The sequence below is a fragment of the Osmerus eperlanus genome, chromosome 14 (genome assembly GCF_963692335.1).
Source record: "Osmerus eperlanus chromosome 14, fOsmEpe2.1, whole genome shotgun sequence".
Classification (NCBI taxonomy): Eukaryota; Metazoa; Chordata; class Actinopteri; order Osmeriformes; family Osmeridae; genus Osmerus; species Osmerus eperlanus.
Window position 1 is genome coordinate 7,205,459 of NC_085031.1, and position 24,847 is coordinate 7,230,305.

Consider the following 24,847-nt stretch of genomic DNA (forward strand, 5'->3'; position numbering starts at 1 on the left):
GTGTACTCTTTTGTCCAGCCTCTTGTCAAAGTGTCAGTTAGATGCTGTGCAAGTGAAGGAGCATACCAGATACAACAGCTCACTGGTTCATCTCAACCTGAACAGAAAGGTAGACTGATAATCACAGTCATTGGAGTAGGCAGGGTTTGTTATTTCTTTAACTTTTAACTATTTTCTTAGTTAGGGGAGACAACAGAGAGTCCTTGTAAGAATGGGACCCATTGTCCATCCTGAGGCAAATGACCTTTAGCACAGGAAACTATTCTATACATTCACACTAGCACTTCCTGTGAGAAGTTGGATGACATGGCAACACAAACGTGATGTGTTTCGAGGATCTCACCAACTCTGTTTTTACACATAGCTGACGTTTCAGAACAAGAAAGAATAGAACAGGAATCTGTAACTTGGATAAACTGGTGTTTCTGTTGTCAGCTGACCCATGGCATTCCCCTCACTATTAGTTATTTTGCATAACTTCTGTTCACCGGCTCTTCAAGATGTCGTCCGGAAGATATCAGGGCTGGAGTGAGGGTTCCTGCTTCTTTATCCCCTTCTGCCAACTCTGTTGCTTTTGCAAGCAAGGATGCCGGGATGGTATATGGGATAACACCCAAAAGGCAAAAAATGACGGATGTGTCATATTTTGCTCAGAAAACTGACACCATGACATTAACTTAATGGGGCTACTCAGGATCAACCAGTATGCCATAGTTTTATCATGTTGGCCCATTTAGACCGAATATGTTGGCACACTGTCTGCTACTTTTTTGCCTAGGTGAATATTGAGGAGAAATGAGGACGGGAGGTATCTGGTGGTTCACACTTTCGCTCCCTCAAGTCCAGACTCCCAACTTACAGTATGTCCTCCCACAGCCCCCTCCCCTCCACAAACACACACGCACGCACGCACACACACACACACACACACACACACACACACGCACACACACAAAACAGACTAGGAGAGTGGGGCTCGGAGGAATATAGTCTGTGTTTGCAGTCTCCCGCAGGGATAGACGAAAGACATAACCTCTATAACGGTGGAAGGTGAGGGCGAGGTTGTTGTTGCCATGTAATGTGCGTTCTGCAGTCGTTGAAAATACACCAGAGGTCCTCTCGACCCAGCCGACCGCCCCAACCACGCTCATACACTAACGAACCTAGCACCAGAGACAGTGCTAGCAGCTGCCCCTGCACCTCGTTCAGAACATGTTGCCTGGCAACTGTCGCCAGGTTGGCCGGGCCACAGTAGAGCTGAAGCGGCACTCCAGGGATCTGTCACCAAGTCATCCTCTCTCTTTCCCCTGCCGTCCCCTCCAGTCTTCTGTCTTTGAGAGGGCCCCCAAGAGGAAACGCTCAGCAAGGTGGAAGGAAGTTTTATGCCACTCTTGAAAAATAAGGGGCAGTTATTTGTTTCAGGTTAAACAAGCAGTGCGTTGCAATGAGCGTTCTCTCATTTCATCTCCATTTGTCACTTTCAGTTTGAACAGAAGGCGTCATTCATTGTAATAAACTACAAGATTTGCTCAAATTGCAAATCAGTTGAGATCATTATGTTACAATGAATACAGCTTTTATGTTGTATTTTGCATTCATCTCATTCACTGTTGATAATTTGTTGTTGTCTTTTTAGTACACTGTCTAGTATGTTCATATAGAAGAGGATTTGTATGTATTCTGTACACACCAAGACATAAAGGATGCTCTGAAGGCTATCCATTTATTGCACATTTTGGTAATGCTTTATTAATTTGGTACTATCTTTCTGTATCTCCTCTTTGCCTCTGAACCCGTTGGACCTCCAGTCTCCTCTCAAAGTTCTAGTTATACACTGAGTGTTTCCCCTAGGTTTACAGCTTTAACCGTAGGAATAACTTCTGTATTCCTACAGTATGTGCTGTGTGAAATGTTTCTATGTACACACATTACAAAGTCACTGATCTACTCAACAACTACCAGAACTCTACTCATGTTTTCCAGTATGATACTGTCTTTCTTAGAAACTGCTGGAGCAAACTTCTTTTACAAAGACATTTAATATGATCATGTCTGTATTATGAAAATACGGGCTTGGTTACAATGTTTTTAGATGTGTGTTTCTATTAGATAAATAAAAGTTCATCAACTATCTGTAGTGGTTAGGGTTAACCCGTCGTGTAAATAAGATAAATAACATAAGGCCATTTAGTTTGTTGAATAAAAGCAAGCTATAGACCTGTTTTATAGGAAAGTTGTAGTTGTAGTTATAGTTTATAGTTGGCGGGGAGCCCCCCTAATATAATGGTAGGGGAAACACTGAAACTCAAATGTAGTCTATGACACCACCCCAAATAGCTGAAACCCTGGCCACAAGCCTGCACTTTCTTTTTGGAACAGATACCTGCAATTTAAGTGGAGCCATTATATCTCAGTATTCCGGGAATTGTTACCTGCATGCAAGCAAGGTCAGCAGTCCTCTGTTGACTCAATTTGTGGAGTTAACACAGCCTGCTTGCTCCTGGAGCCCAGGGGGATCAGGCCCTGATCATGGAACAGATCCCTCACACCCTCCCCCCCAATCTTTTGGGTCTCTGGGGTCCTCCTTAGTTACCACCCCCAACACAGACCTGTACTAAGAGCTCTCCATTTTTGGTTGAGAGGAGAAGGGATTGTGCACAGCGAGGAGGGGAGGAGGGGGGTGGAGACGGATGCACAAGGAGGAAGAGGAGGAGGAGGAGGAGGTGAGGGAGGGAGGAAGAGGAGGAGGAGGTGAGGGAGGGAGGGAGGGAGGAAGAGGAGAAGGAGGAGGTGAGGGAGGGAGGAAGAGGAGGAGGTGAGGGAGGAGAAGGGCTGTCATTAATCATCCAGGAAACAAGAATTGAGAAATAGGAAAACATTTTGAAATGATGTGGTAATAGATGCTATCCCATCTGCGCTGTACTGTTTTCAGTTATCTTTTACTTCCAGTACACATTGATTCGGTGTTCAAAGATGGTCAATTGAAACCATCTACCAGGCTGTCAGGACAGCAGTTAAATCCTAAAACTTAGTACATCTTCGCCTATCAGCATGCACCTGCACAGTGTTTTGAAAGTACACTATTGTAAACTACATATGTATGTAACTATCCCAACATTCTCAGGGGTATGTTGTCCCTCAAGCTGCTTTGTGTCTGGATGTCTCTCAGATCACCCTTTGTTGTCCTTCTTGACATCACATGACATCTTGATTTCCCTCCAAGGAAGGAGGAAAGTAAGTCCTCAGAACTCTGGTGGTGAGTAGCGCTTTGGAGAAAGGGCCAGTCCTGGTGAGCCTAAGGGCCAGTCCTGGTGAGCCTAAGGGCCAGTCCTGGTGAGCCTAAGGGCCAGTCCTGGTGAGCCTAAGCTGTCCTTTGATCTGACAGTGATCTGAACAGGCACCAAATACAGCTACTCACTCCAGAGTGGTTTGGAAATGCATTTTACATTTTGTGAGCAGAGCACTTGTCTTTGTCCTTCAGGGATTGATTTTGACTTATGTGTCTGCTGTCATAAGCAATTGTAAATTGTCTTCTGCTTAAGTTGTACTCACGATACATATTGCATGGCTACTAATCCACTGTCAAGGGTGGGTATCCATGGTGTGTTGACCGTGTACAACTACACTCGCTTTAGTATCCTTGTCATGTACTGAATAAGTGCTGAGCATATTTGTGTGCTAAGCCTTGGAAGCTAAAGGGTCCTGTTAGCAACTTTGACCTCATTCTGACGGCGATTCACTTTTAATGGCCTGCAAAACAGCAGGCTGTACCTTACACTTCTTCTGTAACTCATTGTCTATTCACCTTAGGGGAATCTGCTCATCCACAGCCTTACTTTAAAACACAGCTCACCATGCCGGTGCTCTTGTGGATATGTTGACCATTGACTCCCCCTCTCAATGGACTGTTTTTTGACCAGTTATGGTATGGGACTGTATGTTAAGATACTTAAAACAATGATGATAAATGCGTATTTAATTTACGCAGCTCCTGTAACATTTACATTTTATGAGTTTTATTGCAAATGAACTCATAATGGGAAATAAGTGAAGCAAATTGAAAACTGGCTTCAGACTGACTAGATTTGATTCATTATCCCTTTTAAAGGTATGTTTTTTCATGTTTGTAAGCAATCACTAGGAGTTGGCTGAAGCGCTAGCTGCTTCTTTGGCAGTATCCCCAACTCCTTGCACCTTCATATCATTCATCAACAAGCAGGCTTGGTGACGTTCAGTACCTCTGATACTTACAGGCGTTACAAACAGGGATGTTTTGCGTGTGTCCCTTGTCGGACTCGCACCTGAAAAGCACCCGTGCCAAAAGAGCTGGTCAATAACCCACTTCTCTCCTTTTTTTTTACCCACCTCTTTTTACCTATCGAACCTCTTTTCGGTCTCCTTTCAAGAGAAAGAGTGAGATGTGGGGTTAGGAGGCGAATAGTTGTTGCAGAAAGAGAAGGGTGAGAGAGAGAGTAACACCTTCTCTGGCCCCTAATCAGGCAGGCAGCCTCAGCTGCCCTCCTCGGATCCCCTGCCAGGGTCCCTATCATCCTCAGATCAAATATTAATGCTCTCTACTCTGCCTGCTCACTAATCCAAAGCCAATTAATATTATCTGTCAATTATTTACAGATCCGGAGGTGCGGAGGCGATTCCCAGAGGACTACATCGACCAGGTTTGGAATGCATAATTAACACCCTCCTTCTTTCCTTTTTCTCTCTTTCTTTCTCTTTCTCTTTCTTCCCAACTTTCTCTTTTCCATCTTGATAACAAAACAATTCTAATGCCTTTAGCTTTAACCCCTTCATTTTCCCACTCACTGCTGGTATCCTACATTTCGATTATTTCTGCATCTGCCCTTTATCCATAAATGCTTGCCATTTGGGGTATCTTTTTATAAAAGCACATGGGAGATGGGGCCAGCCGGTTTATTTTCCACCTGCATCAAGTAAACAGGACAATATATCCTTACTGTGAGTGTAGCTGTGTACTGTCCTTATGGGACAAACTGCTGAAAAAAGGCAAAGGGGGAAAAGAAAAGATTTTAGTGCAGTGTTCTACAGTGAGAGAACAAGAAAATAATTATTACACTTTTCCCCCCCAAAACTGTTTCTTGATTGATTGCTTACAGTACAGATATTTACATACATTTATTATTTACTTACATATATTTTTCTGGTTTGATACACATTTCAAATCAGTTGGTTGTTGCAGTGTAAATTTTTGTTGGTTAGTTTTCAGTTGTTGGAGTGTGTGTCCATTTGTGTAATTGCAACCGCAAGTCACAGTAGCCAAATGCTTCCCTGATCTGTCCAATCTTTGCAAGGACCTTAACCTATTTACAAAAAAAACCGTAGCCTCACTATTTGGTTATGGTTGACTCAAAGAATGTACTTGAAATACATTCCAATTCATTATCCCCAAATTCTTTGAAATGGCTTTCATCTCTCAAGCAGAAAGGCAGTTTCAATCAATGTATTGACCTGAATTCCCATTCACATTGGTCTCCAAAGTAATAACTTAAACAAATTGTCTATTTTATTAACCGAGCAAATACCACAAACACACTCACACACATATGCAATAATAACCCATTCTTGTTTATTCCAAGCACAACCTCAAATACAAACCCCCCATGTCTCTTTTTTCTGTTTTGTCTCCTGTCCAATTATTTGATACAGAGGAGTAGAAACATCCTTTGTAGTTAGTGAATGTTGCATGCAGGCCCCCCTTTGTTTTGTACATTGAAGAATCTTGTCTTCAATTACAGGCCTTGGATTGCTCTAGAATTAAATGAATGAAATTATGATACCACGCTACACGCCCCTCCCCCTTTTCGGGCGTGCATATGAAAAGCAAAAGTTTGCTATGGCCGACATAAATTTCCTTGATAAATGTAATTAAACATAGATTTTCCTGGGTGATCCTCATGTAGGCTACAGCTCAGATATACTGTACACATATCAGCCTTTACTGTATTTTAACTATTATTATTATATACAGTATATATATATATATCTTTAAAGGAAGTCTGTACTGAAAATCTATTGGTTTGAGATTAAAGATTGCGCTAAATTATAGTTGTGTGCATGTGAAATTTAAGAGCAAAGGTTCCCTGCAATTTGTGACACAGACTCTCAAACTAGCCTTAATGCGACACCCATTAACAAACCCTGGACTGCAATGACAAAAATAATCTGCGCAGTCTCTTGTGAACCCTTTAAGGTTTACAAAGGAGCAAGGCTCAGGAGACGGGTAGAGAAATTAACCAAAGAGGGAAATGGGACAAAATTGGATAAGCAAAAGGGTAACTGGTACAAGTTGTGTTCTTATCCGTGTTATTATAATGATGTGCCCCCCTGCCCAACCGCCAAGACTACTACACACACCACAACCTATTCTAGGCCACAGAATAGCATGCATAGCAAGTTCAGTGCAGTGGAACTCCTTGGAGTTTTTGGGATATCTGAAATGCTGGCAGAGCCCCAATGCATTTCTTCAAAGGTTGGGGGAGGATCCCAAAGAAGTATCTGACCTCATATAGCAGTCTGCTTCAACAGAGAGGAAGTATCTGACCTCATATAGCAGTCTGCTTCAACAGAGAGGAAGGGTTTCGTGCAGATGCTTCAATGCATGTCTGTTGTTCATTAAAATTCCCATATGAGATGCACAAAGAAAAGAAAAAAGCTAGTATTTTTCTGACACAAAAAGCATGTATGTAAGAAAAGGATAAATTGGCATGTCTCATTAGCTTCCTCATCCTTTCTCCCATTGACCGATAGATTCTCTGTCTCCTTGTTGGTACAAGGAATGTTATCGTAAATGTAAAAAGCAGTTTGATACAAAGTGACTGCGTAATGAGTGGAATTTCACTTCCTTTATTTTATCTCATTCTTTTGCTCAAAGGGTCCAAGAGTTTCTCTTCCACCTTTCTTTCCCCATCATCTCTGACACAGCTATGTCCCAGTGACACCTACCCTTTGAATCCTTTAAACTAGGCAGCTGCAGCCTGTTTTTCCCAAATGAATGCGACAGATGTACTTTTTCTGTATAATGTAGAGAAATGATTTTTTTGCTGGCACCTTTGATGTGTTCGATGCGGCATGCCAATGGATTACTTTACCTCCCATGCAGGAAGACTGAAGTGTTGTTCTTTTTTAATGAGAGGATATTCAAATGTGACCTCTACCAAATAGAGGTAAAAAGTAAAAACTACGTGAAATGGTTTTGGAATATTCACACACACACACAAACGGCATGACATTTTCTGATTTGGTTTTCACCACTTGGATGTCCTCTGGCCTTGTCAGATGAGTGCTTTCAATGTCTTTCTCTTTTTCAGTGTCTTTCGACAAAGCTTTCACCATCCTCCCCGAAGAACCAACCAAGATCCGTTGTTCTGTAAAGACTCCCTCAATATAAACATTAGAGGTGTGCTTGAGTTATTTGAGATTTCTGAGATCTGCACTTTGCAATCTCTACCAGAAGCCAGAATTTAATCCCAACTGCCAGTAAACTCAAGTGGGAGGGGGAAGGGAGTGAGAACCTGCTGCTGCTATTTTGTCTTCATCCTGAGTGGAGATAATGGGGATGCTAGTTTCCCTGCTGTTTTTTTTACGCTCCTGGCCTAGTATCTCTTAATTGTGGCTCACCTTAGCGTGGCTTGGCGTCAGCTACAAGGGACACCTGGCTGCACATATGGCGCCAGCACTGTTGTAGATGAAGGCAACAGTTAAGCATCTGGAGCGGGAGAGGAAGGGAGGGACTAGTGGCACAACGGGAGAGGGATCAGATGGAAGTCTGCACTGTGGCTGAGAAAGTTAAAGACACACTGTTGAGCAGAGCCTCCTTCGCAGTCATATTTTTTTAAATCCGAGTCATCTTCATCCACGTGAGGAAAATATCATCCACAACTTCTTGGTTTACCAGTGAACAGGAGATGCACAGCTGGCTGTTTACAGTATAGACCTTCCCATGCTTAGACAGAGGACACCAGACACGCTATGCTACCTTCATCTTTCCACTTCAAACAATGAAAGTCCTTCTATTGGGGTTCATCTTCCAGTTACTTCTGAAGCTGGCCTGAAAGTGGCTTTAATGGGGGCTGTTCTCTCCCTTTCCCTCCCTCTGGAACCTTTTCCCCCTGTCACCTTGTATGCCCTTGTGTCCTCAGTGGGGATGGAACAAGTAAAGGGTTTTTTTCAGCTTTGTCTGGCTGATGACATAACAGCAGAAATGGAGTCTTGACGAGTTGCACTTACCAAAAAGCTAGTATTATTTTAAATGTCGAAAGAACGTGGCTACTTGTTTTTAGTCGTGGCCCCGGGGTAACCCTATTCATGCTTTCTTGGATTATGTATCCAGAGGTGCCACCCCTTCAGGAACATGTTTGTCAATGTATTCACAACTGCCATGCTTCTACATTCACTTCCCTGGCTTCTCTCTTTACGTGTCCTTGTGAGGACCAGTACATATTGAAGTTGGCCACACACAATCCAATGTAAATTCACCCCTTTTTTTTTTTTGCTTTGTTCCCGCCCTATTGAATATGCATGCTCTGGGCCCGGCAATACCCCTCTGCCTTCGTCTCTTCATCCCCTCCAGAACCCCCCTTCCAGAACCCCCCCCCACGTTTGTATGGATTCAAAAGACAGACAATAAAACAGAGAGGAAAGAGACACGCTCCATAATTGCTTGTTCTTTAACCCCTCCGGATTTGCATACATTAACCCTTGTTTTTATGATTTATGCCAAGGATTTTGATAAATGTGTACATATATTAACTCCATAGTCATGTGCTGAGTCGCAATTCAAATGTAATTCCTTAAAGACATCCGACCTTTTGCTTCGTCTTTCACCTCATGCGTAATCTCTGATTTAATATTCTCGGCATCTCAAAAGGTAACTGAGAAGTTGTTAAGAGATTGACTCCAAGTTTGGGTTTTGGCTTGTGGTCTTAGGAAAACACAGTCCAAATACAGTTGAAATGATGATTTTGCATTTGACCAAAGAAGATATGTCGTGTGAAACCCGCCTGGGAACATAGCGGGCCACAGAACTGCGTGTGTTTGGTGCCGGTGTCTGAGTCCTGAGTGTGTGTAAGAGAACGAGAGAGAGGTGCAGAGAGTGTTCCTCTGCTCTTCAGGGTACCTATTCTTGGACCCAATTATACGTGGCCAAACTGGGCTGGGCAGGCTTAAGGTTAGTCCAGCTCTCCCTCTACCCCCACCACAAGTGATCGGAGCATGGACCTCAAGTCAATTATAACTATGTTAACACAGTGAATTTGAGGAGTGAAATAATTGACAGATTTCAACAAGAAAGCGTATCAACCTCTACGCCAGAATGTTCTCTGGTATTGGAATGGAGTGGAATTATTGCTTCATGATGTTATTGGCTGAGATAAAGCTACATGGTTTCACTTTGTTTTTTTTAGGGCATCTTGTCGAAACACTGTTCAAAACCGTTCGGAATTGTGACCGTAATAGTATTCCTACGAGATAAGAACAAACTTGGTAAATAAGCATTCAAGCAAAGTTTTCTTCAATCTTGAATTCATGGATGACTGATGCAGATTCCGAAAACATTTGAATAGCTTTGGTCAAAGCTTTGGGCAGATGTAGGCGTGTGAAGCGTGTTTTGAAACAATAGTTTCATCAGCTCCAGTGTCCTCCTCTTCAACAGTCAGATGTGCTGTTGTTCTCTTCCTCTTAACAACACCTTTTCACTACCTGCTCCAGTCCCATTGTGACTCCCTGGCCCCCCAAGCTTCGTGGGACATGAGGGCCTCGCCCACTATCCTCCACTGAGTCACTGTCTTCTGGTGCTCTGGCAACCACTGGGTAGTGTGTGTGTGTGTGTGTGTGTGTGTGTGTGTGTGTGCGTGTGTGCGTGTGTGCGTGTGTGCGTGTGTGCGTGTGTGCGTGCGTGCGTGCGTGCGTGTGCACCTGTGGTACATGGAGTCCTCTGGGATTCCAGACATGAAGCCTGCTGCTGCTTACCAGCATTCTGGTGCCTTTGAGGGCTTCTAAATGGTTGTAGTAGCCCTGCAGGGAGCCCTGTGGTTAGGCATGACTCGAAGCCCATGTTGCCCTCACCTCCTTCCTCCAACTGTCCCTAGCCAGCCAGCAAGCCAGCCATATGGAACTCAAAAGTGCTTGTTGTTGGCCACTGTGTTTCTCTCACTAGTTTGCCACTTCCCCTCCCCTTTAGTTCGTTCTTTTCTATATCTCTAATTTCCTCTTCCTCAACTCAGTTTCTTCCTCTTTTCCTCTTCCTGTCCAGTAATCCCAATGTAGTGGGCAGACAGGAAGGCAGGCAGGCAGGAAGGCAGGCAGGCAGGCAGGCAGGCAGGAAGGCAGGCAGGCAGGCAGGCAGGAAGGAAGGCAGGCAGGCAGGCAGGCAGGAAGGCAGGCAGGCAGGCAGGCAGGCAGGCAGGCAGGCATAGCCATCTAGGCTGCCCCCCTTCCCAGTCACAGTACCCCTTGTGACCCCCCCCCCTCCCCCAGTCTACCCTTGTGTAGATATAAATGCACCCGCCAGCTTTCTCACTCAGTCCCTGCTTACCAGTTTCCCGCAGGTCCCCGTGGATCCCGCCGCCTGCTCCCTGTTCCCCATATGTTAGGGCATCTCCCACTCCCTGAGGGCCCTGTTATCACCACACACACAATATGGAGATAAGCACATGAACACACAAGCTATATGTGGACAGACACAAAAGACAATAGCTAGAACGCATGTATTGGTGCTTAAGGAATAAACGTACTGAATGTACTGATGAGAGAACATCACAGTATATATATCTCTCTTAATACCGCTTCCAACATCACCATCTCCTTCTCTACTGCATTCCCTTTATCCCTCTCTCTGTCTTCCCACCTCCCTCATGTTTGTCTTTATAGATTCTAATTCCTTCACTTCCGCCTCCTTTTCTCCCCCTTCTGTCATCTGTCTTCCGTCGCTCCGGGCAACGCCCTGTTGTATGACATGAGGAAGTTAATACCTCGTTTTTATCTGCCCCTTTGGATTTATGAATGACTTTCCCTCTTTCATTCTCTCTCACTCTTTCTCCCTGTCAGTCTCCCAATCTCATGTTCTTTTTGGTTTTGTCCCCCCCCCCCCCCCCACAGGAAACTCTACAGACCGTCCCGAAGTTCTGCTTTCCATTCAGTGCCGACAGGTAAGGCCTCCAACACACCCAGGCGCACATTTGTCTCCTGGTTGTTTGTAAGGCCTCCATAGCTAGCTGCTGTGTTCTCCAGGAGCTTTCTAGAGAGCTTAAACCCCAACCCCCTCTCCACCCCAACCTCCAATTAAAGTGTGATTTACCAAACCCAGCTGGTGACTCTGCCGACACCCCTATGTTAACAATTTGAAGTTCCAGAGAATCGGCGCTACACAGTGCACGGGTTCTGTTTCCATACCATGGAACAAGATCTGTTTAAAGTATGTGAAGTATCACATCTAAAAAGTAGGTGGTTGTTCCCATCGCCTGTCACGCGCGCATAAGGATTTAATGTGCTCCACCTCCCAACGCTGGCTTTCTGATTTGCGATCGCCATCTACAGGAGTGTTGGAGTACTGCCTGGGAAATGTGGCCACTTAAGTCACTGAGGGTCAAGATCAGATTCAGTGACGAATGCGATGGAGGAGGAAGAAAGGGTGGATGGGCGGTGGGAAATAATGTACAAAGAAGGGTGGAAAGAGTCATGCGGCAACACTTGAAGCTGTTGGGCCTTTTCTTTTGCATCTTGGCCCCGCCTCTTGGCGCTGGCCCATGCTCTGGGAGACTGCTCCAGTGCCAGTAGCCTCAGGCTAGACATGGTGTGACACAATAACACACACAGAAACATGCATACTTATACGGATCATCCAGCAACTCGGTTCATAGTAGAGCATCTCTCACTCTTGCTCACACACACACACACACATATACTGCATTACTGTATCCTCTCTTCACATGAGAGGCTGCCCGCAGGGCTTCTAAAGCTATCTGTGATCTGGGAGACAGGCCTATCACTCTGTGACCCTGGCCATGCCATCATCTCATGACATTATCTGCTTCTGCCCCATCCTAGATTCAGCCGTGCCCATTGTAGAAGAAAAAATATATAAATTGAGATGACCTCTTTTTTTATTTTTCTACCATATATGCTTGCCCACAGTGTCCCAGATTCTCAAATTGCCTTTGTTGTTTAGTTTTGGATTGGTTGGAGTGGTAGTCAGCATCCATTATCTCTGACTGCCTTTCTTGATATACAAATTTAAAATTGGCCCTGAGAGACTAGGACTCATTTGGAACAGTATACTGCCTACATTCTTTTTACACAACAGGGGAACAGTTTTGTTTTTCCTCTTCTTGTTTCACAGCCCCTTCTGTATCACTTATCTTTACATTTACATTTAGTCATTTTAGTCATGAGACTAACTGAATGAGAACATGTCCTCCCTTCAATATGTCTGTGCAATACATACATTTCTCTTTTGTGTGTGCATGTTTTCGTCCACAGTCTGTCGGTGAGTCAGGTCGGGCAGAACTTCACGTTTGTGCTGACGGACATCGAGAGCAAGCAGCGGTTTGGCTTCTGCCGCCTCTCCTCAGGGGCACACAGCTGCTACTGCATCCTCAGGTGAGGAGATGTCTGTTACTGCATCCTCAGGTGAGGAGATGTCTGTTACTGCATCCTCAGGTGAGGAGATGTCTGTTACTGCATCCTCAGGTGAGGAGATGTCTGTTACTGCATCCTCCGGTGAGGAGATGTATGTTACTGCATCCTCAGGTGAGGAGATGTCTGTTACTGCATCCTCAGGTGAGGAGATGTCTGTTACTGCATCCTCCGGTGAGGAGATGTATGTTACTGCATCCTCAGGTGAGGAGATGTCTGTTACTGCATCCTCAGGTGAGGAGATGTCTGTTACTGCATCCTCAGGTGAGGAGATGTCTGTTACTGCATCCTCAGGTGAGGAGATGTCTGTTACTGCATCCTCAGGTGAGGAGATGTGTGTGTGTACGAGAGAGACAACCAAAAAGGGAGGTGTGTTTGTGTGTGAGAAATGACATTTAAAAAAACGCCACACAGGGATGATGGATGGTCAGTCCAGAGTGCTGTTCATAGTGCTGTTCATAGTGCTGTTCATAGTGCTGTTCATAGTGCTGTTCATAGTGATGTTCATAGTGATGTTCATAGTGCTGTTCATAGTGATTTTCATAGTGATGTTCATAGTGATGTTCATAGTGATGTTCATAGTGATGTTCATAGTGGCGGGAGAGCTTTGCCCCCACTGCAGTAGGTAAACCCAGGAAGACCTCCCCAGACACTTCCTCTCTCCAGATGTTGACCACGACCGAAGCAGTTTTGTCACAGCGTTAGTTGGTTAGGACTATTTCTATGTGCTCCAGTCAATAGTAGATCTTTTCCACAGATGATCGCTTAACTTGCAGTTTGTCTTTCTTTTCTCTCTCTCTTCTCTTCAGTGCCTCTCTTCTTATTTGAGTTTTCTCTCTGTCACTGCTGTTGATACACTGTCTTGTTCCAGGCAGTCCCAGGTGTGACATGTATACGTAGTACACACATCAGTCTCCTCCCTTCCATACTGACTGCATATGATCCACCTTGCCAAATCCCAAAGGATTCATGGCCTCAAAGCAATGTCAGATACATCCCTTGGAATCAAGCTTTTATTTAGTGATTTAACGAATGAGTCACAGTCCTTTAAGTCAAAACAATAGGTTTATGATATGAACCTGTGTCATGTGTCGTGGTGCAATTTAAAGTCATGTGGGTCTGTTGTTACCAGAGGGATAGCCACTAAATCTAAGTCCATGAGTGGAATCACATCTTTGTTACACATGCATAGGCTGCGCCGAAATATTGGATTAGACCATATAGAATTTCTTACCCTGACCCTTATTTGATCACTTGATCTTTGCTCATTGGGTTGTTTTCCCTTCCTTTTTGCCCTACTTTCTGTCACCTTTCTTTTCTCTCTCTCTCGCTCTTCCATTTCCATCTGTCTTATTCTTTCCCCTCCTCCCTCTATCATGCTTTCCCCCACTTTGTTCCTTCATTCCCATCAGTCTCCATTTTGCTTCAGTTGAGCAGAAGGTAAAGAAATATGGGCTAAAACATATCTCAGGGGATTAGAGATGGTGGCAGTGGTGAGGTGTGTGTAGATGTGTGGGTGAGTGCGTATGAGAATGCTTGGTTCAGCTTTTTGAACCCCCCCTCTTTTCGCCTGGGGAGGGAAGGAGTGGGGGGGTTAGGTGGTCTGGGAATGAATGTAGTTAGTGTGAACTTTGACCTTTGCCAAACTGTTGACATGGAAAGCAGCCAGAGCCGCCGACATCAGAACGCCTTTTGTTAATCTCAGTCACGGCTAATCCCCTTCCAGGGATGGATGTAGCAAGAGAGGGAGAGTTGGGGAGAGAAAATATAGGGAAAGCTACAGTTGGCACTATGTGGAATGCGTAGCCCCCATTTTCATCCTTTGGAAACAAGCTGTGGGCTGCCCCCTCTCCAAAGCAGGACATGACAGAGCAGCCTCTCAAAGCCAGAGGGGCTGCTAAGGACTCATCTCAATCAACACTGACAATTTCCTGGTCAGGCCTTGCCAACTGGCAGAGTAGGGGCTTCTTTCAGAAGAAAGAAGTGGGGCTGAAAGCAGTTTAGTTTAGTTTTTTTGATTTTATCAATTCTGGTTAGGGGGGGGAGGGTTATCAGGTTAAGGTAACTCTGTAAATATTACATTATCTATTTATGAGAAAACATGACATTATTAATCAACAGAAAGAACAAAGAGTTTCAATGGTCTTGGGAAAACCATCAGTTTGTCTCTTCCATAAACACAAAACGTTGTCTGAACCCCGGGCCAAAAACAAAGCTGAAAGAAATAATGACTCAAACAAGATGGGAAAGAAAGAAAATCCGATTCTGATTTTCTAGATGGTTGACTTGGAACAATCCCCAAGAGTTGGGAGGGGGGGGGGCAGTGGACCATGGCATTACCCCCAATGTGTGCCTCTTTCTCTGGCCTCTCTCTTCATTTGAGCTGGGGGGATTAGTGCCCCACTAGGTCTCTGACCTGCTTTTGTTCATCTCCAACATACCAACCTCAGCCATTCCAGACCCCCCACTCCTCACATCGCTAATAGAACCCATGACCTGCTCACGGACGGACCCCACCCTGCCACCATGTGTGTGCGCCAATCGGAAGAAATCAATTGGGGAAATTCGATTTGGTTTGTCACTCAATGGGTGCCAAGCCGCTAGCCGTGGTTGTGGCTAAATGGAACTCTGCATGGTTTAATAGTGTGGGAAAGTGGACAAGATTAGGATTATGTCGTGAATAGGCGTGGTTAAATTGTGGATTGCGCACCAAGAAGTGTGTTCTAGCAGCTCCCTCTCGAGAGGACGCGGGGTGTGATGTGGACCGTGGAAGCCCACTTGGTCAGGGGGTTTAACCTGCAGTCAATGGAGTTCAGGTCTTGAATGTAAATGTGAGCACGGCACACTTCTACGCCCTGCTGTCTGGTGCTGCTTGAGAACAGAACACTGAATGCCGTTGGTCTCTCTATGGATTGTTAGAGATTGACAAGGGATTTCCCTACGGCAACGAGTGGCCAACTTCTGTTCCCCTAAGGAGCTCCACTGGGCATTTTTGTATCATGAGTGAGGATACGTTCGGCCGTTTTTACAGTTAGAATATTCACTGTGGGAATATTTTTATGCCATGCATGTACCTGTGTATGTATAAAGACAGACTCATAGAGATTATGGGTACATGTAACACGTGAGTGTGATTGTATGTACTCTGTAACTGCGTGTGTGTATTTGTACCTGTGTCAAGTAGCAGCCACAACACTGGCTTAATCACTTCCCTTGCCAGGGCCCTTTTTACAGGCTGGAAAGGCAGACAATAAAGGTTGAGCTGAACGGAAAGGCCATCCTGGGAAGCACACAGGAGTCACTCTCTCCCAGCCAATTAAAACTCTTGTTGATGCTTTTATGCCCTCGCCAAATTTCTTTGAAGTTTCTGTCATTTCCACTCTAAATATACTTGCAATATGATACTTTCTTAGACACGGCACAGAATGGAATGATCCCATGTTTAGGCATGTATCGATCTACAGTTAAAACAATACAGTTAAGTCGGTTAATTCAAATTCACGATTGACTGAGACGTATTCTACTTTCTCGGAATTTTGAAGATCAGATCACATCTGATCACTGATTTATGCAGAAATTCAAGTAATTGACAATTCCTGACAGAGACAAGTATATAGACAAACAGATTTTAGCAAGAAACAAATGTGATAAGTACGTGGTATATGAATTCTAAAGCTTAAGAATGTAGATCTAAGATGATCCGACAGTTAAACATATTGGCTATTGCTTTTAATTAATGAATCGATTGGAATTTAAATATTGAGGTGTGATCCTGAGATGTAATATACTGTAGAAGGCTGCATTAGGCTATACTTAGCCCCATATCATTAGTGTGCATAGAATCAACCTTAGAAAGAACTTGTCAGTTGGTGGCAGGGGTGGGATCCGGAGGAAAGCTAGATATGTCGGTGGGGGAGGGTGGGCAGCGAGACTGTGATGCCTGCTTTGGTAATGAGAAGCCCATACCCCCACTCCTTCTCTGGCCACAACACATTTACAGCCAACTGCCAGACACAATTAAAGGAGAGCGGTGTATAAAAACACTTATGAATGTCTGTATAAATCCCGGGCCCCTATCAAATTAGCCCCACCAGAGGCCTGTGTGTTAAACCTGTCTCCGTAATAAGGGAACAGGGGCATTTCGGCTGCAGCAGCACCAGTCCGATCCCTGTTTTCACTCGGCAAAGCGACAAGCTCAAAGCAGGTTGATGTGGCTACCATGGCAAATGATTTTAATTAGACTAAAGAGAGTTTTGACATTGCGGGACTTTTATGTGTGGTACTACCAGAGAGAGAGAGGGAGAGGGACGGAGAGGGAGAGGGAGAGACTCTGCTCCTTGCTTTCAGGCAGCTCCCTTCTTTTCATTCTGTGTCTGGGTTTTTGTTACTTTTACCATTTGCTCACTCCACCTCTCTCTCTTTTGCTCTCCCCCTGCCCCTCACATTCTCTCTCTGCTCCCTCCCTCTCACTTCGTTGCCCTCAGTCTAAGGGGAGTGTGTGTGAGAGTGAAGTTCCATCTGTTATCTGTATTCTCGAATAGATGGCTTCCAAGGATACTCACTCTCATTGTCGATCCCACTGTCCACACTGACAAAATGACCCCCCTCCAAAACACACACACACACACACAGCTGTTGTCAGATGAAGACGTTAGTGAGAGAAGTGCAGAGGAACCCCACACACATATGTTGAGCTGAACAGTCTTGCTGACAGCTATTTCCCCAATTGTTTACATTCTTTGCGGTGGCTTTGAGATGCAATAAAATGGACATGTGCAGTGCCTTAAACATTCATGACTTGACATGTAATCTCAAAGATAGTCTAAACAGTAGGCTGTATTAAAAAGGTAACTGGATGCAGAAATTGAGCTCTTGGTTACAGCTTGTAACTTTCCGCTGGTGTGAAACCATCTTTACAAGTGGGTGAACAGGAAGATGGTGATGGTCTGAAGTGTGCTTGTCTCTTCCAGCTATCTCCCATGGTTTGAGGTGTTCTACAAGCTCCTGAACATTCTCGCTGACTACTCAGTCAAAGCCCAGGTATGTGCCTCTCCTGTATAGGACACATACATTTACAACCCTTAGAGACCAGACCGCATAAATGCAAAAGTTGTAGGTCATGTGACCAGCTCGACAGGTAATCAACTTGCAGTCTTTTCGTGTTTTAAGAATCACATGATTGAATCCCTGTGTATATAATCCTGGAGAATTTCTATTTCTCTCAGATCAGAATTTATAGGACTTGTGTTTATGCCATGAATTTTATACACTAGCTAAAAGGAAAGTTGTTTTTCTGAAGGAGAAAGATGTTTCACGGTTTCCTCTTTATATCCTGGGTGATAGTCATCTCATCTAATATTAAAGTATTTCGGCATTTTTTTGACATATTTTTCTAAAGTGATTGGTATTTGACAGGTGTTTGCTGGGTATTTACTTGTGCCAGGTGAAGAGTCTGTCTTGATTGGCGGTGACACACTGACAGTATAGGGATTACATTAGTGGGCCCTATTTTTAATTGATGTTGTTGTGACACCTGAACTTCCATTTGAAATCAAGCTTTCAAGTTGCATGTGAAATGTTTGTGTGCATGTTTGTGTGTGTTTCAGGAGAGCCAATGGCGAGAGCTTTTAGAGTCGTTACACACACTCACCGTCCCTGATCCTGGAGTGCCTGTTCATCTCAGTGTGGTAAGCACTGTACACATTGACACTCAGTGAAGGAACCACATTCAGTGGTTGATATCTTGATCATCACCACATCCTTAAGCGAAAGGCATTTGATATGTTCAGGCCACCTCAGGTGCTTTCACATCTTTCTCTACAGGTTGGGTTGAGCGTGTGTTAGAAGTGTTTGGAGTAGGTGTAGTGTTGTAAGCACAGTTTTACATATCAAATGACTAACGTTGTTTGTGTCTTTATTTTGTCAACAATTCATCTGCCCACAACTGTAAATTATTTTAGTTATTTGAGGTGCATTCATCATTTCCATTGTTTCTCATGCCTTGCACCTTTTTTTTACTCTGACACCACAACTTCTTTATACCCATTTCCAGCATTCCTACTTCACTGTGCCTGACACAAGGGAACTCCCAAGCATACCTGAAAACGTAAGTGTCCTTTTTTTTCCTCAACCTCCTTTTATATCCCCTGTTTGCAAAGACATCTACATACATTTACATGCATTCACTTTTTCTTGGGTGAAAATGCTGTATGGTGCACAGACCTCAAGAGATTTCAACAGTGAGCCACCACTGAGCTGTTGAACCTTCCTCAAAACAGCCTTTTCATTGATGGCCCCCTAGTCCCAGACATATTACACAAAATACCCATTTGAATTCAAGAATTTACAAGTTTACACTAAAAGATAAGAATAAGAAAACTTTGCTTGCCCCAGGACATCAAATCCTACTGTAAGATTGGTTAGAGGAGAAAGGTTTGTCTTTAATACTTTTGTCTTTTATTGTCCTGTAGGACACAAAAGCACACACACACAAAGGTCACTCACAGCAAAAGGCTACACGTAATTACAGTATATATTATATGCAACATATTCCTAACTGCATCAGCCAAACCCTACAAGTAATAGGTAATAATATCTGAACATGTAATAGGTAATAATATCTCAATAGGTTCAATCACCTAAGCCCCTTTGATCAATTTGATAAATCTATAATGATGTTCGAGTGCCACATGTATGCAGTCATGGTTCTCTCTCTGCTTCATAACTAACCTTGTATCTGTTGTTTTTTTTCCTTGTTTTTCCTTGCAGAGAAACTTAACAGAGTATTTTGTAGCCGTAGATGTCAATAACATGCTTCATCTGTATGCTAGTATGCTTTATGAACGTCGAATCCTCATCTGCTGTAGCAAACTAAGCACTGTAAGTACTGTAGTCTCTCGCTCCCTCATACCGCCCCACACCTTCATTTATACATGTCTATCTCTCCTCTTCTCTATTCATCAATCTGTCCTTGTCTGTATAATCATTATTTATTCATGGTTGTTAGTGCCTCGACCTGACTGATTGCCAGTTGTAGTGTCTGTCCAAATGGAGCAGTAATGTACAGTGTACACAGTAACAGTCAGACACAAATCCTTTAGTGTGGGGTTACGGTACTATCTTGTTTGTACTTTATTCTACTTAGTACTGTGTATAGAATGTGTTCATTGTGAAAATGTTATCCATGTGTCAGTTGGAATATGTTGCTATGTACAGTACTGTACTGTTTGTCAATTCTAGAATGAAGCCTACCACTCTTTTGGTGCAAGAACCTTGTCTTAAAACCCACATCTCTAATGCTAGTAGGTTTGTTTGACTATTCAGTAGCTTTCACAGAATCTTTCCTAAACATTGCTGGTACTTTGTCAAAAAACACATTTGTCAAAATCTGTGTTCCTCCTGTTTTCAAAAGCTAACTTTGCCAGCATTATGACATTATGACTATCCCAACTACTCCTATTCCTGATGGCAAATTCCCCCTCAGGAGGACACATGAACATGGTCTACAATGTTGTTCTTCTCCCCCCTTCAATGATCAAAGTCTCATTTGGGCTCCATCCATATGATTTTGATTGACTACAGGGATGAGGAAAACAATGTTATTCTGGATATTCTTGCTGGTAGTGGTGGAGGCGGTGGTTATGCCGCCTGTTTCACTATTGACACATCAATAGTGAAAGTTGATTAGTGGTGGCGTCTCGCCCAATGCAACATTTCCTGACACACGAAAGGATTGTGTGGATTATCACATGATATATGAGCTGCTAAGGATTGGAACTGACAAAGAAATCTGAAGTTACTGTTGTAATTTCCGTTGAAGGTGTTGAATTTTGAGAGGATGTTTAGCGGTGCTTTGATTCGAGAGAAAGACTTTTACACAAGGCGGATAGGCAAAGGGTTACTTAAGTTGTGTTTTTTGGTGTAACAGGCAAGTGCTGTTGTATTAAGTAATACAAGGCTTTTGTTGTTAGGCCAACAATAGAAGTCTGCCTGTCAAGAGTTGTGTTTTTTCGATATGAAAATGTTGATTCCAGATTCACCTTTCTACTATTAGTGATATATTTATTGTTTGTGTGTGCTTTTACTTATTTAGCTTATATTGATCTTATATTGGTTGCAAGAACAGATGGAATCAGTTTGTATTTAATGAATACTCATTATAGCACTTGGAAATGTGAAACTTGGCACCTGTAATCAGATTGTTACTTAGATGTTCTGACAATGTGATATTTTCCCTTTGCAAGATAATCTGTTATCACAATCCATTTAACTTAGTTGTAAGAATGTTCTTTTCACACATCAAATATTTTTGTATATAATGGAGATGTTAAATACTATTTTATTTGCCCCTACAGTTAACAGCTTGTGTTCATGGGTCGGCGGCCATGTTATATCCCATGTACTGGCAACATGTTTACATTCCTGTTCTGCCTCAGCATCTCATAGACTACTGCTGGTGAGTACCATACCTACCATGATGTAGAACACTTGCTCTTTGAACAGGACCTGTTACCAAGGCCATCTGCCTGATGATATTTCTGAGTTTTCTAAAGCTTAATTTATACTTCGGTCGCGGACACTTTTTAAATGGTCGCCGACGGAAAAAAAAAAGTGTGGCTCAGGCTGCTGCATTTATACTTCGGCAAACAGTCGCCTGTGCTCAAGGTTCGCGTGACGTAAACAGAATAATTTTACCGTTACATTCATAGCTATGGTTACATTTTTAACGCTTTGTAGCCTAGGTGATCAATCGGAGAAACTGAACATTTTTATTTTTCACTATGTGACGACATCAGCGCCAGTAGAAATTTCTCCTGGTAGGCGATACTTCTAAGCGACGGTTAAAAGTGTCGACCGAGACGTCATTTCTGTCGGCGACATTTTCAAAAGTGTCTGCGACCTAAGTATAAATTGGGCTTAAGCACCCATAGACACACACAGCCTTTCCTCATAAGTATGAGTTCTCCTACATCTCCTGCCTGCCTGTTTCTTTTCTTTTTACATTACAGTTTCCGTATTAATAATGGAAATATAGACAAGGTTAAGAATTAGCGTTCTCTTTCAAAAAAGAATTGACCTCTAGGGAAATAACTCTGATCATCCAAAGGTATTACTGTGATAGGATGGGAGACAACTATGATACTGGCCACAGGAAATAAAATAAATACAATCCACAACCATGTGATGTGAGCCCAGTTAAGTGCAGTGGAGGTTAAATGTCAGTCTGTTCCCACACAGTGTAATGGTTCTTCAAACACTTATAGTACAGTAGTGTAGGGAAGGTGTGAGAGACGACTTTTCAGAAGTGTTCAGGCACCTCTTTTAATGTTCAAACCTAATTTTACATCCAGAAAAAGAGACTTAAACAATGAAGCTGATGTATGTTGATACAAATGTTGGTGTGTTATATATTACACTAATCCTTTGTTTGTATGTGTGTTTTACAGTGCACCTATGCCCTACCTCATAGGAGTACATTCCAGCCTCATGGAGGTATGCTTCTGATTCTCCAGATATACCTGTAGTTCTTTATCATGTAGTGATGTAACTGGCATGTTATTTTTATTTTGAGGTTTTATTCATATTTTTTATGGAAACAGCAAGTACTCCAGTAACTGCCTCTAAGCACAGTGTTTTAGGCCCATACTAAATCAAGATGTGTTTGAAGGCACTGAATGGATGCATATAAATGACTTGCAGGCACACACACGCACACACATGGTGTTTGCATGTGTGTGGGCTCGCACGTGTGTTTGGGTGCCGGTCTGCTCATGTGTTCTGATGTGTTTGTGAGCCTAAATATTCTTTTTGTTGATCTACTCCCTGCAGAAGGTGAGGGGGATGGCCCTCGATGACGTTGTGGTCCTTAATGTGGACACCAACACTCTGGAGACGCCCTTTGATGACCTTCAAGGCCTGCCCAATGATGTGGTGGGTCAGATACGTATAGAAACCCACACATGCAAGGATCCAACAATACAAGCAGGCACAAAAAGATAGCAGATGACAAAAAGACATAGAGGGAAGGAGTGAGAGCGAGGGAAATAAAAGAGAAATTAAACGCAATGGTAAAGCGAGGGAAGGAGAGATAGATACAGGAGCCGCAGGTGGTGAGAGAAAGGGGAAGGGTTGGAGGTGGGTTGGCAGAGGGGCTGTTGGCTCAACGCTGAATTGACAGACTAGCAAGACTTGACTGACTGGATATAAATAACAGCAGGATACAACACATCTAGAGTACATGCTACATTGGCCGTATACATAAGATGAATCATTGGGTAAGTCTAGGAAATCATTTAAATTTTTTGTTGTCTTTCTTTACATCATAAAGCTGTTAGATGACCTTCGAATGTGCTTGCCCTCTAAACTGGAGAAGCTGATGCCGTTGTCGTTTTACTCAGGTGTCGTCTTTGAAGAACCGTCTGAAAAAGGTTTCGACGACAACAGGAGATGGTGTTGCACGAGCCTTCCTCAAAACCCAGGCCGCCCTGTTTGGCAGCTACAGGAATGCTCTGCAGATTGAACCAGTGAGTGTTATCTAAGAGGGGATGACTGAGTAAGGTCTTGGGGAGAGGGTGGGATGGAGCGAGACAGGTTTGTGAGTACTGGAATCAGCAAGGTAGGGATAGAGAAAGGAAGAAAAATAGTAGTAGGAGAAAGGATGACAAAGAGAACATTTACTTTTAAGGGAGGGAGGGAGGGAGGGAGGGAGGGAGGGAGGGAGGGAGGGAGGGAGGGAGGGAGGGAGGGAGGGAGGGAGGGAGGGAGGGAGGGAGGGAGGGAGGGAGGGAGGAGAGAGAGAGAGAGAGAGAGAGAGAGAGAGAGAGAGAGAGAGAGAGAGAGAGAGAGGGGGAGAGAGGATAATATGAGTTAGAGGTAGAGTAAGATCCCCAGCCAGTCTGGATACAGAGAAAAGGGAAAGAATAATTGACCAAGAGGGTAAAGCAGTTCAAAACAATGCAGTAATGGGGAACGCTGAATAAGAGAAAGAAATCTTTTCTGGCTGTGACGAGGAATAGGCCGTAGAAGAAGGGAGGATTAGAGCGATGGTCCTTTCTGACTGTGATATCTCCCTGGTAATGCTCCATGATGACATTGTTTTGGGGATTTTAAGGGAAACGACAAGCAAGCAAGCTCAGCTAGGGATTTTCACGAACACTAAGCACAGTGAAAGAAAATCTGCCTGAAGATTAATTATTCAAATATTCTGCCATATGTCATTGCACAAGTCTGATCTTTGTGTCCCCCTGCCCAATGCATCTATTTTAAAATCTTCACTCCCATTCATTTACATATTTTAGACAGGAGCCATATGAATAACACAAATAAAGGTGTCAATCATGGACCAATTCTGGCCAGGATAGATGGTATTGTATATGTGTGTCTTAGTATTTGTGTGTATGTGTGTGCTATACGCCTATGTGTGTATGGATATGGATAATAGCATTAGTGATGTAGATCTCTGTGACCCCCCTCCCCCTCCCCAACACACATGCACACATCTACACAGGTTACTGGTTGCCACCAGGGGGGACCCACAGGGAAGGGGTTACATGCTGGAACAATGGCACAGCTGGTCTCCCCGGCACTGCATGTGGGAAGCCGTCACTGTCTATATCTACAAGCTGTCACTTCCTCTAAGCCGGCTCAGGCCCAATGTAGACTTTGGACACTATACTTTATGCCTTCGATTTTTCAACCCTTGTCCCTAGATGTTGGGAGCCTAAACACAAACATACACTTCCTCTGAAGTAAACGCCCTATCTGGCAACTGTATGGTATGTTACCCAAATATTTTACACCGAACCCAACTGGAGTGAACCGGATCTGTCTGTCCTGACTGTGTGTAGCAAGTGTGTAGAACCATGGAATCTGGAAAGACCCATTTCAGACAACACACAATACATATGTTGTACTGTAGACTGTACTGTAGACTGTCTTCTTTTTCTGTTATAGTGACCGACAAGTGTTGTTCTCTGTTTTGCATATGGGAGGTAGCTCTACAGCCTGTGGGGGGAACGTGGAGAGCAAATCCACCCTTACTCGCTCTATTTTCTCTTTTGCCATTGTTTTCTCACTTCCCTTCCTTTATATCTTCCTTCCTGCTTTATTTTTTTTTGCTTACGATCTCTCTTGTGCACGCTGTCTTCTCTCTGTCTACTCTCTCTCTCTCTCTCTCTCTCTC

General features: G+C 43.7%; 1 protein-coding gene across 6 annotated transcripts in view; it reads left to right on the plus strand.

The window, feature by feature from the left end:
* Positions 1-24,847, plus strand: part of dennd1a (DENN/MADD domain containing 1A) — a 43,492-nt gene that overhangs the window by 4,793 nt on the left and 13,852 nt on the right. For all 6 annotated transcript variants that reach the window (XM_062477594.1, XM_062477596.1, XM_062477595.1 and 3 more), the window contains exons 3-13: positions 4,633-4,676; positions 11,131-11,180; positions 12,511-12,630; positions 17,637-17,706; positions 18,273-18,353; positions 18,719-18,772; positions 19,435-19,545; positions 21,021-21,121; positions 22,113-22,158; positions 22,495-22,596; positions 23,064-23,189. In XM_062477594.1, the coding sequence (XP_062333578.1) occupies positions 4,633-4,676; positions 11,131-11,180; positions 12,511-12,630; positions 17,637-17,706; positions 18,273-18,353; positions 18,719-18,772; positions 19,435-19,545; positions 21,021-21,121; positions 22,113-22,158; positions 22,495-22,596; positions 23,064-23,189 (905 nt within the window). The remainder of the gene's footprint in view (positions 1-4,632; positions 4,677-11,130; positions 11,181-12,510; positions 12,631-17,636; positions 17,707-18,272; positions 18,354-18,718; positions 18,773-19,434; positions 19,546-21,020; positions 21,122-22,112; positions 22,159-22,494; positions 22,597-23,063; positions 23,190-24,847) is intronic.